The 18,572-nt window shown below is 30.6% G+C and overlaps 1 protein-coding gene across 1 annotated transcript in view; it reads left to right on the top strand.

Moving 5' to 3' along the window:
• The window catches only part of LOC121128868 (sodium channel protein 1 brain), a 244,362-nt gene that overhangs the window by 93,888 nt on the left and 131,902 nt on the right, over positions 1-18,572 (top strand). The window contains exons 3-6 of the mRNA XM_071893258.1: positions 327-419; positions 482-597; positions 1,986-2,087; positions 7,035-7,153. Of these exons, the coding sequence (XP_071749359.1) occupies positions 327-419; positions 482-597; positions 1,986-2,087; positions 7,035-7,153 (430 nt within the window). The remainder of the gene's footprint in view (positions 1-326; positions 420-481; positions 598-1,985; positions 2,088-7,034; positions 7,154-18,572) is intronic.

Genomic DNA, 18,572 nt, shown 5'->3' on the forward strand with positions numbered 1-18,572 from the left:
TATAAAACCCCGTTTTAAAATATCCATGTTTCTTTCTTCCTGAATGATGAATTTATCACAATCATACTACGAGACTTTATTTACTAAATTTTTATGTTAATATTGAACAAATATTAAAAGGAAAAAAATGCATAAAATATAAAATATTACTTACAAAAAAGTTTTTCACATTTTATCTTGTCCTTTCTTTGAAGTAACAAATATTTTTTAAATAATAATTATATCACAATCTTTTATTTCCTTATTTGATATTCTTGATTAAGAATTCAAACTTATTTTTTATTTCACAAACACCCTTACACTTTTTACATTTCTTTATATTTCAGACATTTTGTGTTGTGTCTAGGAGATTTCAAAGACATTATGTACAAAGGTTTTCAGCAACTCGAAGTCTGTTTTTATTTCCACCATGGAACAAAGTATGTCATTCTCCATATAACCTGGATTTTACTATATTAATCCCCGTTCTTCTTCTTTCCAGTTTCGTTCCATGATGGTTTATTTTAGTACCAATCAATATTTCGACTATGTTGTCATGTTGACAATTCTTATAAACTGCATTTTTCTCGCAATGACAAAGCCCATCGATGAAGCTGAGTAAGTCATTCAAGGTTATTTTCTTATTTTATGGCCCTGGCCATGGAGAAGGGTCTTTTTTTTTTTTGGCCAACTCAAGGATATTTTTCTATTATTAGCGTAGTTATAAAATAAAAAAGATAACTGAATTAACACAGTTGCTTAATGAGTTTTTTTTCCGAAATTAAAAGAACTTTATTTATTAATTATTATTCTTTGAACATAAAATAAAGTAGAACTAACCCAAAAAAAACAAAATCTGGATTCCTTACAACATTTATTAAATAACTTTTTTAATTCAATAACTCATTCATTTCATTTTCTACTTTAAAAAATAAAACCAAGTTGGTAAAAAAAAAGGGGGAGGGGGAAAGTACGCATTTCATCTATAAAGTACAGCTTGCCTAAAGTAATAATAATATCAAATCTAGGTCAATTGGCTGAAAACATTTTGCCGATGGAACATTTGGTCGAAAAAATATATATGATATATACTGTAAATTTTAATCAATTTAAAATATTAGTATTATCAATAAATATTTTTCATAAAAAATATATATTTACTATAATATCAATAAATTAGTTGTCTTTTGTATCAATTTTTTATGAATTACATTTATTAATGATCATTATTTAAACTCAACATAACCAATGGCAAAAAATTATGGTTGTTTTAGTATTTCCAGTATTTTCCAATATGAATAATCCATCATGTCGAATGATAATTACTAACAGATAATTGGTTAGCAATTATTCAATACAAATCGTTGTCATGTTAGTTTACTATTTAAAATACTAAAACAAAAAGAATCAAACTACGAGTAAATTTAATTCACATGATACTGTGTTGTGTTTATATAATGATTTATATTAATGAATATAATTAATAAAAAAGTATTTTTCAGCAAAAGCACAATTTTTAATTTACCTAAATGATGTAAGTATAGCTTATGAACAATAACTATTTATCATTTTAAATAAGATTGAAATATAAGAGTACTCTCGTAAATATCAATATATTAAATATAATTTTCCGGCCAAATGTCCAAAATTCAGCAATATGTACATTTGGTAAAAATGTTTTCTTCCAAAAGTCTGCTCACGAATAATATCATAAAATTTATAGCTGCTTATCTTGTTGATTAAATGTTTCATCGGTTTAATCAATATTGTATGCAAATATACATCACAAATATACCGATTTGGACTGATATTTTGATTGAGACTACGATCTCCGAGCGTAAAAAGAAATTTACTTGTTTTCAAATCGTGTGTAATAATTTAAAAAAATCCGTAACAAATTTTCTTTAACAAAGTAATATCAAAACCTTCAAAGATGTTAAATACTTACTCTTCACAAAAATCTTTAGCTTTGCTTAAAAATAATATATATATTTTTTACCTTTCAGATATATTTTTCTCGCTATATATTCACTCGAAATGGTCATCAAAGTTGTGGCTAAAGGATTCATTCTGAATAATTATACATATCTTAGAAACCCTTGGAATTGGTAAGCAGCGATTTGTTAATTACAGTAATACAGCTTGAGTTGTAGGGAGATTGGGGGGGATACCCGCAACTTTATTTTCTAAATGTTTAAAAGTGAGGAACCCCGAATCCCCAATAATGAAAATCCATTGCTAACCATCCCCTGATTTGGTTTTAAAACTCAAATCACTGTTAATAAGAGACTAAATGTGTACATTAGTATAGTTGAAAAAAATGTGACCGTTGACAAGTGCGAGAATTTTTGTAGTTGCAGGAGGGAACCTCTAAAATAAAGTAATTGACCTTATAGATAATGTAAAGTTACTCTTATGATTTGTTGGGGAATTACGAGTTTAAATCCTTGTTGGATAGAGTGTAGAATTGAGGATTGGCATTGGAGTAATACTTTTCTATGTCTTCGCCAGATACGGAGTGGCATAAGTGTTAATTTCCTTCCTCTTACGGCTGATTGCACCTAATTTAATCAAACGCCATGAACAGAGGCGTTGCAATATCCTTCGGGGGGGGGCTGAAGAATGAAAATGAAACTTGGCTAAACGGCTATGGATAAATGTGAGTAACAGCATGGCGAAGTGGTATGAACTTCACGGGAGAGGCCATCGGTACAGATTAATAAAAGTATTATATTATTTTAATTATCTTTTCTTTAGAGGAATTTTAGGGTATGTTGGTTTAAAAAAAAGAAAAAGAAGAAAGATATCTTCTTTCGATTAAAGGCCGGTTACCGCATAAATCGAGTGTGTATACGTTCAAGTGTATTCGGATGACTCATACGCTTTAGGACTGCGAACCAAGTATTTCTCCTAGACAGGTGTATATTTTTAATTCTGCTGATTGAATATGATTCATGCAATTTCCGTATTTTTTTGTTGTAAAATAAACTTTTTCTGATACTTCCCCCCTTACCCCCTTTAACGATGATATCATGACGCCAAAGAGCTCTATCTTTTTGCTTCATTTGGAAGGGAAGAACAGTAGGGCCAACACCAAGGTCCTGAAAGACCTCCATGTGTCCAAGTCATGGGTTCAAAACACGATCAATGGATAGCAGTCGCGGTTGCCCGAGTTCCATGAGGACACGAGGTCGATGATAAACCGTAAAAGGAAGTGCTTCATGAGAAAGACGGCTAATACGGGTGATGTGTCTCGAGAAACCATGCATAGGGTGGCAATGAGAACCTGAAGATGAAACCGTATCGTCTACTAAAGTGGCAGATTCTCAGCTGGGCAACAATGGCCATGAGGCTGATCCGGTGAAGGTTCTTCTAACATTCCTCAATTCTTGTACGTACGTTTACATCAATTTGACTGACGATAAGATATTCACTGTGGAACTGGCTTACAACAGCCACAACGACTGGGTGCTGTGTCAGAGCATCGAGAACATTCCCTTGAACGAGTGCAACGTGTTTGGGGGCCAAAATCCGACCACAGTGATAGTATGGGCTGGGGTTACCTCCTGATGTATGAAGACGCCCTTGATCTTCATTCCCAAGGATGTGAAAGGTTTTACTGCTTCCACCAGGACAGAACACCATCATATACTGCAAAGTTAGTGCAAGAGTTGTGCCAAACTACTTTCGAGCACTTTTGGAGGAAGGACATGTGGCTCCTTCTTCCCAGATCTCAATGTAATAGACTTCTCCATATAGTCCATTCTGGAGAGGGATGTAACTTCTTACCTCAGCAACGACAACTTGAAGGTCGTATGGGAAAAGCTGTACGGAGGAGAACCATCCGTATAGGGTGAAAAACAGTTTCGAAGCGTCTGAGAGCTGAAGTTGCCACAATTGGTGGCCATATGGAATAAACTGGCACTTATTTTGAATGAAGTTTCATGTTCAAAATACGTTTCGAGAAAAAAAATATTTGTGAACTTTCTTGGCTGTTAAAATTGCCACAAGACTTATGGGTCACAATGTTTATTAATAATATTGGGCGAAGGGTGGCTCCCACAAAAATATTCTTTATATTTATGTATATACATATATTAATCTGTACCAAAATAACAAAAGTTGGGAACTTGGTATCGCCAGATATTTTTTATTTTGCATTTGATTCCTCTAAACAATAACATAACCACCAAACGTCCAAAATAAAATCATACTTCAATGACGCGCTTTACATTTTACAGATTTGAAAATCTGTAAAATGTCGGGAAAAACAAAGAACATTTAGGTGTTCTTACATTAAAATTATCGATTTGAATAAAGTTACAGGATATTTATTTTTTTAATTATTACATATCAAACATATATTTTTCTACATTATGAGTAAAGTTTTTCTCTAACTTCCCTCACGAGATGATTATTTCAGTTCCAAACGTGTTGCCAATAAATAAATATTCTCTTTTGATACCGCATATTTCGAACATTTATTTTGATGTTTCTCTTCATTTTTACTACTCAAATCTCACTTTTGGATACCAGGTGTACAATATTAGTATGACTAAATATACTTTCATTTTTCATTTATGCCAAATAAGACACCTTTTTTTGTTTCATTAATAGAAAAGAATAAACACAATTTTTATTTTGCTCTGATATAGTCCATAAATTTGAGCTGAGGCGTTGGTTACTTCTTTTACTGCACCTTCATAACTTTGTGTTTGTAATGATATTTTGAGAAGTCGAAGTGGTGAAGAGACATAATTAAACAGTTGACTTTGAATAATGACTAATCTGATAAAAGGTCCAGTGGCTTTTTTTCCATTTCTGGATATTAATAATTGAAGAAGTATCCCAATTGTGGTTAGGTGAAAAGTATGGCCGTACACTGATATCTCCCAAATCACTTCCATCTCTTATGTCTCCTATCTTTGATATCCTGAATTGTCTATCTTCTGGCTTAGAGCTTGATAGTAAAGATAATAGAACAGAGTAAAACTTATAGAGAAACTTTTAGTCCATAGACTTGTATTGTTTTCATCATTTTACAGATTTTCAAATCAAAACGCGTCCATGAAGGACTATTTTTTTTGAACGTTTAGGTGGTTATTTTCTTGTTTAGAGGAATAAAATGCAAAATAAAAATATCCAGCGAAACCAAATTCCCAACATTTTTCATTAAGGTACACCCTAATATATATATATATATATACACTTAGATGCTTACATGCACTACAAATGTGGTAACTCGCCTTGAGTGAATTTTCAGAACATTTTTTAAGCGACTGATTTTAAATTATTTTTCCCTAACAAATTTTAAACGTTTGAGAACCAGTAAAATCTAGTATATAACATTGGTACCTTATATTAAACCCAAAATGCAACCATGCATACAAATGTGAAGTAGTATATTTACTGTATGTAACGAGAGACACAAAGCATATAATCAAGATTGTGTGTATTCATTGCATTCTAAAATACTTTAACTCAGCATATTTATAAATTACTTTTCCATGAGTCATCTAAACCATGTTTTGTTCCTTACTTGTTAATTCCTAGATAGAGAAAAATGATCTATGTGGATTACTTTATGGCGATGAAGATATTTTAAAGAATGCCTTCATAATTAAGCGACATCTAGAGTGTGCAAGGTAAAATCCTGGACTTTTTGATAACGAAGAAATATTGCAAACTTTTGGAAGAATGAAAAGTAATGAAGCACAACATTGAGGTTTTATCACAATTTCTTCATTGATAAATCCTTCTATTTTTAAAAATGTTTTCCTTTGACTGCTACTATGGCTTCCAACCTGAGCATGAAGGTGCCCCAGCACTTTTTGATGAAGGTCTTGGACTTGACTACCCACTGCTACTCGAAGGAGGCTTTGAGGTCATCCAAATTTCAGTGGTGGGTAACACAGTCTCTTTTTTCGACTACTGGATGCAACCAGGCCTAGCATCAACACTAAAGCAGGTTTTTTGGTGTTTGAGATAGGGTCAACAGTGAAGGTCTTCTTATAAGATAAGATCACAATTAGTCCAGAGGTTCCCTTCAGCTAGCTAAGGATATTTTTAGTATGCTCCACATGGACTTTTTTCTGCTGTTCAATCAACAGAGGCCCTGGTATACGCCGCAGATACTTCCTCCACCCTTTTTTTTTGCCTTGAACTCATCTTATAGGGACTTGTTCATCTTCAAGTTGAAAAATTCGGCTTTTTCTTGAAGGGTGACTTCCGGTGGTTGACGGAAATGGAGGTTTCCTGCCTGTTCCTGTAGAGTGTCTGAGGTCCTCCCCAACCTTCGTCTTCCTCTAGATCCCAGTCTGCTGGGATGGCTTTCTGGGACAATACAGAGCCGGAGGAGAGCTTTGGTCTCAATCCTCTTCCCGTATTGTTGCTCATGGTGGGCAAAAGGACAATGCTTTTCCCAGCAATCGACAGCTAATTATGTGTTCTACCATATTGTTCAACGGAACATTGTAAAAAATGAATCTTAACTTTGCAAAATTTGTATAATGGACATGAGTAAATAATAACGGTTGATCCATTAATAAAAGCCGATAAAACCTAATCATTGTATAGGAAATCAGATTTTAAAAAATTCAAATTTCATAATTTGACACGTCATCTTTTCATCTTCATTATTTCTATGTCAGTTACGTCATAAACTACTTTTTTTCACTTATAATTCATGACGTCATTTTTAAGCGATGATAAATGAAGCAAATACTGCACAGCTTTAAAATTGAGCAAATGGCACAGTTAAAGGAGTCATACATTGATTAAGTTGTATAACTTATCAAATAATACAGAGTTGCCTAAATTAATTAGCAATTGAAAAGGTACTTATCTTAATGACTGTCATTGCAAATCTAATTATAATTTATCAGCTTAATTTGCAAGAAAAATAAGAATATCAAATAAATAAAGAATTGAAGTACCGTTAGTAAATAAGCGTTCTAAACCTTTATGCTCATAGTTTCCAACAACCTTAGAATTCCACCAAAAATATCGAAATAATCATATTTATATTTGTTAATTGTTTAAACGTGTCTTTTTAGGTTGGATTTCACTGTTATTTTTTCTGGCTATCTTACGTCTTTCATTGAAATGGGAAACTTGGCTGGTCTTCGAACGTTTCGAGTATTCAGAGCATTAAAGACAGTGTCAATCATGCCCAGTAAGTATACTTTATCTATTTGTTTTATTTTTTTTAATAAATTATGATCGTTTGACAATATATAAAGAATTCAACGGAAGAATTACGAAATATTTTACATAAGTAAACATTATAGTTTAAAATTAGACGCCCTAAAATACCTGCTAAGGGCAAGACAATGTCTCCTGCCATTCTCTCTCTTCATTTCAATTAAATAGGATTTATGCAATTTGCCGGTCAGATATTTCACCGGATGACCATTTGGGAAATTTGGCCGAAAATGACTTTTAATTTATCTATATAGACGATTGTAAATTTTAATTAAATTTAAAATTAAATTATGATAAATAGTAACTTCTCTTCTCTGATATTATGCTTTTCATCAATCCATGAGTATTTATCAATACGAAGAATCCATCATATCGAATTATAATTAATTGAAAATGGAAAAGTGATTTAGTACTTCTTCTAGTAGAATCGCTGTAGGTTTTATTCTTATTTAATTTAATTAGGATACTACAATGCTATAGATTTGAACCACATTCCAACTACATACTATTGCGTTGTGCTTGTATAATGATCATTAATTAATATAATTAATTAAAAAATATTTTTCTGCAAAGTAACACTCATTAATTTACCTACCTTTATGACTGTATAGTGTATGAACAATACCTTTTTAATTTTTATCATACTATTATTTTAAATTGAATTAAAAAATAGATTAGTATAAATTAATAAAATTTTCAGCCAATTTTCCTAAATGGTCATTCGGGAAAATATCTTTTCGGCTAATTTTTATTCTAAAAAATTGTCTTTCAGTGAAATTTCCGTTCACCAAATTGTCCTTTGGCAAATTTTCAATTGATAAAGTGTCCTTTGGCAGAAATATTTCTGGCCAAAAGTCCGCCTACCAAATAAAAAAATATATATACAAAAAAAAAATAATAGCTTTAATATGATAAAATCAATCTTCTTCTGTTTGCTTTTTACTATCAAAGGTATACATGTTTTACAGGCGAAAAATACCTTAAAGAATCCGATGCATAATAATAAATTACATGTAGAGCAACGTTCCACGAACCGGGAACAATTTCCAGGATATTCAGATCAAATGTACAGTATTTTACTGAAGCCGACAGCATTATACTTCTAAGATCTTCTTTACGTATAGTTTTTACAAGTGTTATTTTCTTTGCAATATAATCCTTGGTACTGAAAATTACAAAGCTTAGGACACGAGCTTCTGAAGAAACATTTGTTGAAGAATAGGGAGGATACGAAGGGTAAAAAAAGTTCTTCACGCGTGGTATTGGAGGACTAATATATGAAACTTACATACATGCATGAAGTTTAAATTTTATTTCCACATAAATTCTCTACCGAGAACATTGTCCTTTGTTTCAATTTTCGTAACTTAAATATATTAGTTGAAGACAATTCTGGATTACATCGCTTAGAGATAGTGTTGCTATTTGCATTCAAGCGAATACAATAGTGGAAAAATCATAGCAATATTTACTTATATCTTTAATAAAGGAATATAGAAACAATATTTTATGAGTACTAAAGTATAAGTTTGCCTAGTGTTGCTCAGGACATTTAAAATTAAATCTGATCTCTTCTGTTTTATAAGAAAAAAAAAAGACTGTAAAATTTTAAGAATTCTACTCTTTGCATGTCTTTCTGTATTTTCAAAGACTTTTTTGTAAAAAGAGATCATGTGGTATAGAGTAGAAAAAATACTGAAGTTAAAAATCGTTCACTACGCCGTCATGTTATGGTCAAAGATCCTTTGTCTTATTCTTTCTTCTTCTATAAGCCTTATAATTTCCTTTAAAAAAAAGTTTCCTAAAATAAATGCAAACATGCAGCGAGAATAGTTCTTAGAAGTTTACGGTCTTCATTTTTTGTTTTATATTATATTAGTAAAAAAAATCGATATTAGAAAAATGCTATTTCAAAGCTATTATGGCCTTTAAGGCCAAAAAAGCGTTACCAGAACCATTCCTTGAGCCTTAAAAATCTACATGAAAAATTTCTGTAAAATCCATTGATTGCTTTGGCCGTGATTCTCGTACATAATAACACAAAACTTCGTTTATAATATATAGATTCTTCCTCAAGATATAACTACGTAGATGGTAATGATTATAGGTACTTAGTGCTTACCATAATTTAAATGTACTTCTTGAGTTTAGTAAATACAACAGAGTAAATATACTAAGTTATATTATAATAAAAGTTCGTAGTAAATTGAAAAATTACCTCATTTAGACAATAAAAATAGTAATTATACAGTTTGGTACTAGCACTGGCTTACATATTATATTGATTTTAGTTCATATTAGATATTATACGATGTAACTTCCAATTTGGCATTTAACCAGATCCTGTAAATGATTAATCATTCATATCAAATCGTACAACAATACCTAATTTATGACGTAAATTCCAATATTTGGAATTTAAAAAAAAAAGAAGTTATGAACACTAATATGTACACAATTCATAATACGGAAATAAAAAGTAAATATCTACTATTGACGATCCTGATGCTCCGGAAGGATAATATAATTCCTTTATTTGGTTTTATGATTCTCTTATTTTTTTTTATTTTAGGTAAATAATTACTGGTATATATCTATAGTTTTATAGTACATCGTTTGAGAGATCTAGCTCTTTCAAATAATTTTTGAAGATATATCATAGTTATATTAGATTTCCAGGGACGTCCCACAAATTATAAAAATTTATGTGTATATATATATATATATATTTTTTTTTTGGGGGGTAAAGATGATTTTACAATTTTTTTGAAAACAATGAAAAAGTTCATAAAACCATTGCTATTAACAAAAAAAAATCAAAAACTCAGAGCTGTTCACAAAAATTTAATTTTTTGGAATTTTTTTTAAAAGTATTAAATTTTTTCGAAAAAAAAATCAAAAATGAAATTTTAAATATCAATTTTTTCGAATTTTTTTTCCAAAAATCCATAATTTTGTACATAAAATTAAGTATTTTGGACCAGAAATTTAAATATTAATTTTTCTTGAAAAAAAAATCAAAAATCCATAGCTATTAGTACAAAATTAAATTTATGCTTTGTTGCATAATTTGAGAAAATCTCTGTCTTTAAAAAAAATAACCCCTATTTTTGCATGAATTTTTTTCATCTAGACCAAAAAAATTTCTAATAAAAAACCAAAAATCTTTCATGGGGGGGGGGTACATCCCCTTTCGCCCACCCCTTCTAGACGCCCCTGATGTCATACGACGATTTTTATTATCCATGGTCTATAAAGTTTCGAAAAACTGATAATTCCGGATTTTTCTCTTTGGTCAGTCGGATGCTCTTCTTTCCAAACGTTTGGCACGGTTTTCATGACCTGAAAATGGATAATCTCGATATAACTCACTAATGACGGGTTTGATCCCATAACATGTACTTGGTCTCAGAGGGAGGATAAAATAAATAAATGTATCTTCAAAAAAACTTCCAAGGGCAGTTGTTGAAAAATAAGTTTAATACTCCGTAAGGTCGTTAAATTTTAGAAATTTATCATTGCTATCAATTGAAAACTTGTTGATCTTGATTACAAGTATCTATAAATTTTTAAATTAAAACTATCTAACGCAAAGTTATCGGTTTATTTGAACGCACGGCTAAATGAACTTTCGTATTTACTATATATATATATATACGTGCAACAAAATTATCAGATATTTCAACAGTTCTGTTAAAATAAGTATTATTATGGGGGTTGATAATAAATTACTACCAAAATTACTCTTGTTGCATAAAAAAATCCATTGATTCAATAAAATTTGTTTTCATTTCGAGAATTCTTTCTTCCATTTGAATTTATTTTCATTGTTTCTTTTTCACTTGATTACACACACACAAAACAGCTAACAAAGCTCCAAATATATAAAAAAATATTTTTAAACAAAATATCTAAAATATATAATAGAGAGTTTATTAATAAAATAAACTTTCCAAAAATTGTTTTGTTAGTATTCAAAGATTGATATTTTTTTAAATTAAAAAAATCAATAGTTGCATGCATGAATGACCAGATCAGAAAAACGTAGAATAATAATCTAGTATCAATTTGAGTTCAACTCTCTGACAGAAAAGTATGGAATTTAGAACCAAATATCCCAGGTTTTTTTCCATCTCAAATAACTTTCTTTTATTGATGTTGATATTTGTCTTAATAGAGCCCATCATTACTATATTATAATAATGCTAGTAAATAAGATCCATTGTGAGATCCAGTGTCTTAATCTTAATTTGTTCTAGGCATAGATATATGGGTACTTTGAATTCACGCTCCATTTAATATAGAGCATATTTTCCTTATATTATTTCAAAATTTATCTAACACATAATACATTTATATCCTACATTGCTATGAAATATGTAACAAGTGTATATATATATTTGTAAATAAAATCTCCCAAGTAATCACATACTTTGTATCCATATATACACAGGTATTATGTTATGTTATGAAATAAATATTGCTAGATTATACTCGTATACTAGCACTAAGGAACAAAAAAACTATCAGAAACAGTTTTCTCGTTCAACATTTGTGGATAATTGACACATAAACAGTATTGAACAGGAATCACGAGTTTTATAAATGTTCAAATTATTTTTTTACATAATATACAGGGTGTCCAATCTATCTGTGCCGCCAAAAAGTTTTTTTTTTCAAATTTAATTTTCTTTTCAACAGGTTATCAGATTCTGAAATCTTGAATTATTCGGATTTATTTTATTTAATAAAATCCCCTCCAGCCTCAATTACAATCTCTATTCGAGGGCAAAAGTGCAAGAACGGCTTTCTCAACTTGGTCCCTGGGGTAATCCTAGAATTCGTTATTGATAAGTTTGTCTTTGGCGTTGTAGGGGTTCCGTTAGTTTGTTGTTTTATCGCTCCCCACACACCCACAAAAATGAGTATCAGATCCGGCGAGTTTGGAGGCCAAATGTCCCGACAGATAAAGTCTTCAATATTGCCTTGGATCCATTCGGTTGCTGCCACATGTAAGGCCTCCCGTTGGCAACCATTTATATCCAGGGATTCACCTTGATCTATAGCACGTCCAGGGAGCATCAGTGTTGACCCTGAGGCCTTCAGAGCTAACCAGCCCAAACACCATGACGTGGGAAGGGAACTTCGTTTACATGACGTATCTACAGCAGAGGGAAATCACTTCATGAAAAAAAAAAGTTGACAAATTATCAAATGCTTTAGAAATATACCAATTTTTATAACATTGAATCTGTACTTTCCAATGATACTAAATTTACCAAAATTGGACTTCACATACCAGAGCTAGAAGCTATGGGATTTTATTAGATTATTTTATATCAGCTGTTGCAGGAACACTATTTCCACAATGTATATTTAAACTTAAAAATCTTACAGTATTACTGAAGGGGGAAATATATATCATTGATTTTCCCGGTAACAACTGACATGAAATCATAGAAAGTAGCGTCCTTAAGTAAAACTTTGTCACTTTATATATTGGTGCCCGGTAATTTTGTCAATTCTTTTTTTTTTTTTTTTTTTTTTTTTTTTTTACATCTAGAACGTTTCACCTTAATATATCAATAAATGAAGTTTATCCGTCGTTATTGTTTATTTTTGGTTTAGATGTTAAATCTAAATATGCAATATTTATTGCTTTCAGATTAATTAAATACTTTTTTTCTGTTGGAATAAAGATGGAATTATGCTCTTTCCTCATATAATGCATGTTCGTCAATCCATGAGTCTTTTCTAGTATGAATAATCTACCAAATTTAATGATAATTACTAACAGAGAAGTGATTAGAAATTCTTCTATTTGAATCGTTCGAAGTGTTAATTCTTCAAATTAACACTTGTAGTGTTAATTTTTTTTCCTTATTTTCCTAATTTTATTATCAGTTTTTTCTCTGGTTCAAATTCATTATAAAGTGACATTTATTTGGTTCATGAATTGATATTTTGGGGCATGATTCAAAGTTTTACCAACATATACAATTATGTAATGTGTTTTATAGAAATACAAATTACATATTTTGTTAAATTACAAAGTAACATCAATTTTATCAGAAATTACAAATAAATCTCATTTATTGATATTTTAAGGCGAAATAACCTTGATGGAAAATGGATTTAAGGCAAAATGTCACTTTACAAAATGGTTTAATACAAAAAAGTTCTGATGGAAAATAGTTTAAGACAAAATTATCTAGTGTTTTTTTCACCATTATCTATACAAATGGTTCTTAACCTGTGTGGAATTCACCACTGAGGGAGAATAACAGAATTGTCAAGTGGGGAATGACTTGTCGGACAAAAGAACCACTACTTCACAATTTAACCATCTTCAACCCATTTTTCCAAATTTTCAACCAAATTTCAAATCACAACCATTTACCGATTGTTATAATAACAAAACAACCCCTATATAAGATATTGTAATTCATGTTTGGGTAAAAATGGCAACACTCTTGGGTTAGAAATGTCAATGTTTTACTTTGTGAGTACCTTGAGATGATATTATATGTTAAGGGTTAAGATTTATCAATGCCCGTTAACAATCAAGTCGTGGGGGCTCACAGTAAGGCTGTCCCCCGAGATCACCCCCAAATCAAAAAAAAAACCTCTGATCTTGAATCTGATTTGTGCTGAGCTATTTCAAAAAAAGAACTGAAGATTGAGGCACTTTGAATTGAATTTGATTGAAGTAAAAGTCTCATTAACCTATATGGATCGATTGTTCAATTCTTTGTATGCTTTTTTTATGAACAAATAAATTGAAGAAAAAACAGAAAAAAACTGTGCATTTATATTTTATTTTCATAGGAGAGCTGTTTGTAAAAAATATAATTTATTCAAACAAAAATTCAAGCCCGTAAAATGGCACAAAAAAGCAAAGCGTATATTTGTGTACTCAACATTGCATGGGTTAAAAACAAATTTGTCAAATACCGATGCTGTGGGGGCTAAATGGAGAGTTGGCTGACTAAAAAGTGGGGATTTGATAAAAAAAGTTTAAGAGCTTCTTGTCTACTCTGTAATCTTTAACTTGGAGAGGGGGAGACTAACTTTCTGAGAAAAAGTAACAAAAAGGTTGAAATGATCCAAGTATTAGGATATTGTTAGCTAAAATATTACTTTTTTCTACAAAAGACTTTTCCATCTGCGGAACATTTTCATAATTTATACGTATTTATCTTTTGCAATTAAACAATTAGTACAACATTGACCAAAAAGTTATAAAACATTTTATTGATTTATTGCATCTTCTATTCCTTTCTTTAAAACTAATATAGAAAGGAAACGATTAAGACCTCTTATTCTTTTATTTAAAGCGTGCTTCCACTTCTTTCAAAAACTTGCTTGTATTATAAGCAAGCTAAGGTGCTCTAAAGGATATATTTAGCATTGAATAATATTAGTTCTCTAAATATATGTTCACATACATAATTTATGTATATATTATGTTGGTAGATAATATCCATCACTTATATTTTTTTGATCCTTTCTAGCCGTGCCATTATTTATAATATAGTGGTCTATACGTAGAATTGTATTTTCAATACAACAAAGAGGCTTCTTTCCTGGGAATAATCAATAACCATATTTTGAAAATGTAAGGTTGTTCTGAACATTCATTGGGTAAATTAGAACTAGTTTGTGTCATTTTGGGTAGAAAGAAGCTTTAATATTTGTTGAACAAAAGATTAATAGTTAATAGACTCGGTGGGAGAACAATTTTATTTAAATAACTTTTCTTGACAGATTTGGGTAGATATTTTAGTCCAGACTGCTCTCAACCTTACCTCACAAACACAAAAGCTTAAATTAAATATTTTATTTAGGTATCAAATTTTTTGCTTCTTTTCCCTAATCAATTTTATAAGCTTGGAGTGGTTGAATTAGAAGTAGCTCTTGGTCAGTGGTGAATAATTTTAAACAATTATAGGGACTGTTTAACGTCCAGTATACTTAGTCAGCTGATTTATTAATTTTCTCGCGAAAAAGATGGCATTTGTACATATCAAAATTCAATAGATTGAATATTTTTTATTTCATTTTTTTTAAATAGAAGAAATAATAGTTTACACGGACATATAATTTATAAAACATATTTTGTGGACATTACTTCAATGAAAGTTAGTGTAAATAATATGTATAAATTATCTTGCTGTTAAATTACTATAATATCTATAAAATAAGATGAAGCAGGGCTAATTGGTGCACATTTTACATTTTTGACTCAGTTTATTGGGAAAATTGGGTTTTTTTATTGCAAAGTTCAAAACATTATGCAACTTTTGTAAGCAATTTCAAAACATAGTCAATAGTAATTTAGGTGTAATATCAATTTTAGTGTTGGTACTTTTTTGAACCAGTTTTCCCGATCGATGGGGCCAGTAGTGATTATTTATAAATAATATTTGATTCCTTTTCCATTTTGTAAGTTTGCCCACTGATAAAGATTTTATATGGGATGGGGTGCAGAGACAAGTTAAGTGACTTTTTTTGAGCCTCTTCTTTGTTGCCATGGGTGTATGTTTTGGTTCATGGTCGATTTGGAAGAATAATTGCAGTAACCCATAGCAGATAGTTGCACGAGATTTCTTGATATATGGTCCCGTCTGTTCTCCATTCGACGCGGTTAAGTCGTCTTTAGTTAAGTAACCCTTTCAAAACATAAGGTTTCCACCCCCATGTTTGACGGTACGGATGGTGTACTCGGGCTATAATCAGCAATAATCTTCATTCGAACACTTTATTTATTCTTGACATAATGTCTTTGGCTGTTAAAATAAACCTACCAATGAAATTTTAGACCATTTGTCAGTGGGAAAACTTACAAAATTGGCAAGGATCAAAAATTTATTTATTCCACTGTATATTCAATTACATACAAGGGGTCCAACTTTATACAGTTGTTGGGAACAAGAAAAATTCGTCTTGTACAGGGACGTTTTTAGTACTAAAATCTGAAAAATGGGATAAATTATTTTTACTATTTTTCCTTTTTTTACTATGGGTACGACAATAAAAAAAAATTTCATCATAAATTATTTAAAATATTGTATACAAGACAAGATACTTGTAAAATTAAATCTTAGTGGAGAATTTACTTCATTTTTGATCTGGTGCTTTTAATACTGTAAAATTTAATGAATCCGAACATAACCAATATTTTTCCGGCTGGATTTTTTGTTCTGAACATATGTTTTACTGTAGGTAAGACATTGTCTTGCTGTTAAATTGTGATGTAGTGGCTGTTCTGCTTATTCACAGTTGCATCAACGATACACATTTTTTCACCTGAAAAGAGAAAAACTTGAGCCGAATTTTTGTTGGCCTTTGGAAAATTTAAAATCTTCTTTGTTCTTTCCAACTGTTTCAGCTAGCGGTTACGCTTCTGCTGTTGGCAGCCATCTTGAGTACCTATTTGTAGGAAACACTCTTTAGTGGGTTTACTTATTCATTAACAAGTTAATTCGAATTATTGGTGCATACAAGTCGAGGATTACCATTTCTTGTGTCGCATTTGGTTGCAAAAATAAGTATGTTGCTGATAATTCAATTTTATATAATCGTTTTCCGACCCAGGATCCAGAGAGGTGCAGAAAATGGGTAAGGAATCACAAGCAGGGTGACTATACACCCTAAAAGTTTTCGAGAATTTGTTCGGAACATTTTACTCCGGAATCCTTCAATCGGACTGTGGACGTTGTAAGGCTGAGAGAAAATGCGGTGCCTACTCTATTCAAAGCATTCCCGCCTCGCCTTCAAGAAGAAGTTGCAAAAACTCTTCGAAAACGCAAGTCTCCTACAAGGAGGTCCTTTTCACCTCCTAAAAAGGTCAAACCATCTCCTGGCCTCGAGATAGATCCTTCCCACTTCTCACAAGATAACATGTCTTTTTGTCCTCTTCCGTTATTTTGCACCAATGTCATTCCGGATTGAAAATAATAAAATGTGTAACCCCTATATGGGCATAGTATGAACGAACTCATCAAAAAGAAAAAGAAAAAAATTCTTGTTTACCTCAATATATAAAATATATATGAAAATGAAAAACATTACTTAGAGCTTGTCAATTCAGAAAAAGAGTCACAGTTATGGATTAGTGTAGAAACTCATCACTCTTAAATACCCCTACCACAAAATGTTTTTATTTACGAAGTTTCTAATAGAAATTTGCTAGGAATTGAAGGACGTTAACTTGCTTAGTTAGTTAATTAGCCCTCTCTCCTACTAATTTAATTAAATTTTTCAATTTTCACTCAGAAATAATTTTTTGCAGAACTTTCAATTGCGATTAGACATACTTTTTTTAAACTTTTTTTATCTAGATAAATTGGTAAATATATTTAAGAAATAACAGGATAAAATGATTGATCTATGTAATTTGCTCATAAGCCATTTTGTCTTAGGACATTTTACCTCGAGGATATTTTGCGTTAATATATAAATAAATGATATTTATACTTCGTTTTTCTTATTTTTGGTAATAATCGATGTTCCTTTGGATTTTTTATATCAAAATATGTAAAGTGTATTACTATTAAACGGATTAAATGGTTGTTTTCCGTTGGAAAAATGGCATACATCAACAATATCTCGCTCTGTAATGAATTCGAACCTGAGACAAAATTAGTAATAAAATTAGTATATTACGAAAAATAAAGATAAATAAATACGGCAACGATTCAAATTATCTGTTTTTATTTATCATTAGACATGATGGATTATTCATACTAGAAAAGACTCATGGATTGACGAACAAGCATACTATGAGGCAAAAACATAATTTCATCCTTATTTTAAGAGAAAACAAACATTTAATGCATTTTATAGTAATAAATATTCCATATTTTGATTTAAAAAATACAAAGAGAACATCAATTTTAACCAAAAATTACAATAATCACCTATAGACTTCAATTATTTATATAGTAAGGCGAAATATCCTTGAAGCAAAATGTCTGGAAACGAAATGGTTTAAGGCAAAATGTACTGAAGCAAAATTAGCAGGAAATAAAATGATAACTCAAATGGTCAAGCAAAATAGGATGATGGAAAATAGGATATTAATAACACATTAGACGTCCCCCCCCTCTCTCATATTTCCCTTTATAATTCATGGAGCCTTCAAACTATTATTTAATTCATACTGACAAAAAACCAGTCTTATTAATTTTATGTGTTTGACTTTGATATACATTGTATTTTATGTACTTTGATGGTTTCTTTTCTCTTTTTCTATACTTAGGATTTCTATTTTTTTCAAGTATTGTTGTTCGAATGTGAATAATTCTTTAATCATTTATTGCTTTGAAAAAACGGATATAAAGCTTTTAATTCTTTTTAACATTAAAGCTAAAAAGGCTATTGTAATT

Source organism: Lepeophtheirus salmonis, chromosome 14 (assembly GCF_016086655.4).
Source record: "Lepeophtheirus salmonis chromosome 14, UVic_Lsal_1.4, whole genome shotgun sequence".
Classification (NCBI taxonomy): Eukaryota; Metazoa; Arthropoda; class Copepoda; order Siphonostomatoida; family Caligidae; genus Lepeophtheirus; species Lepeophtheirus salmonis.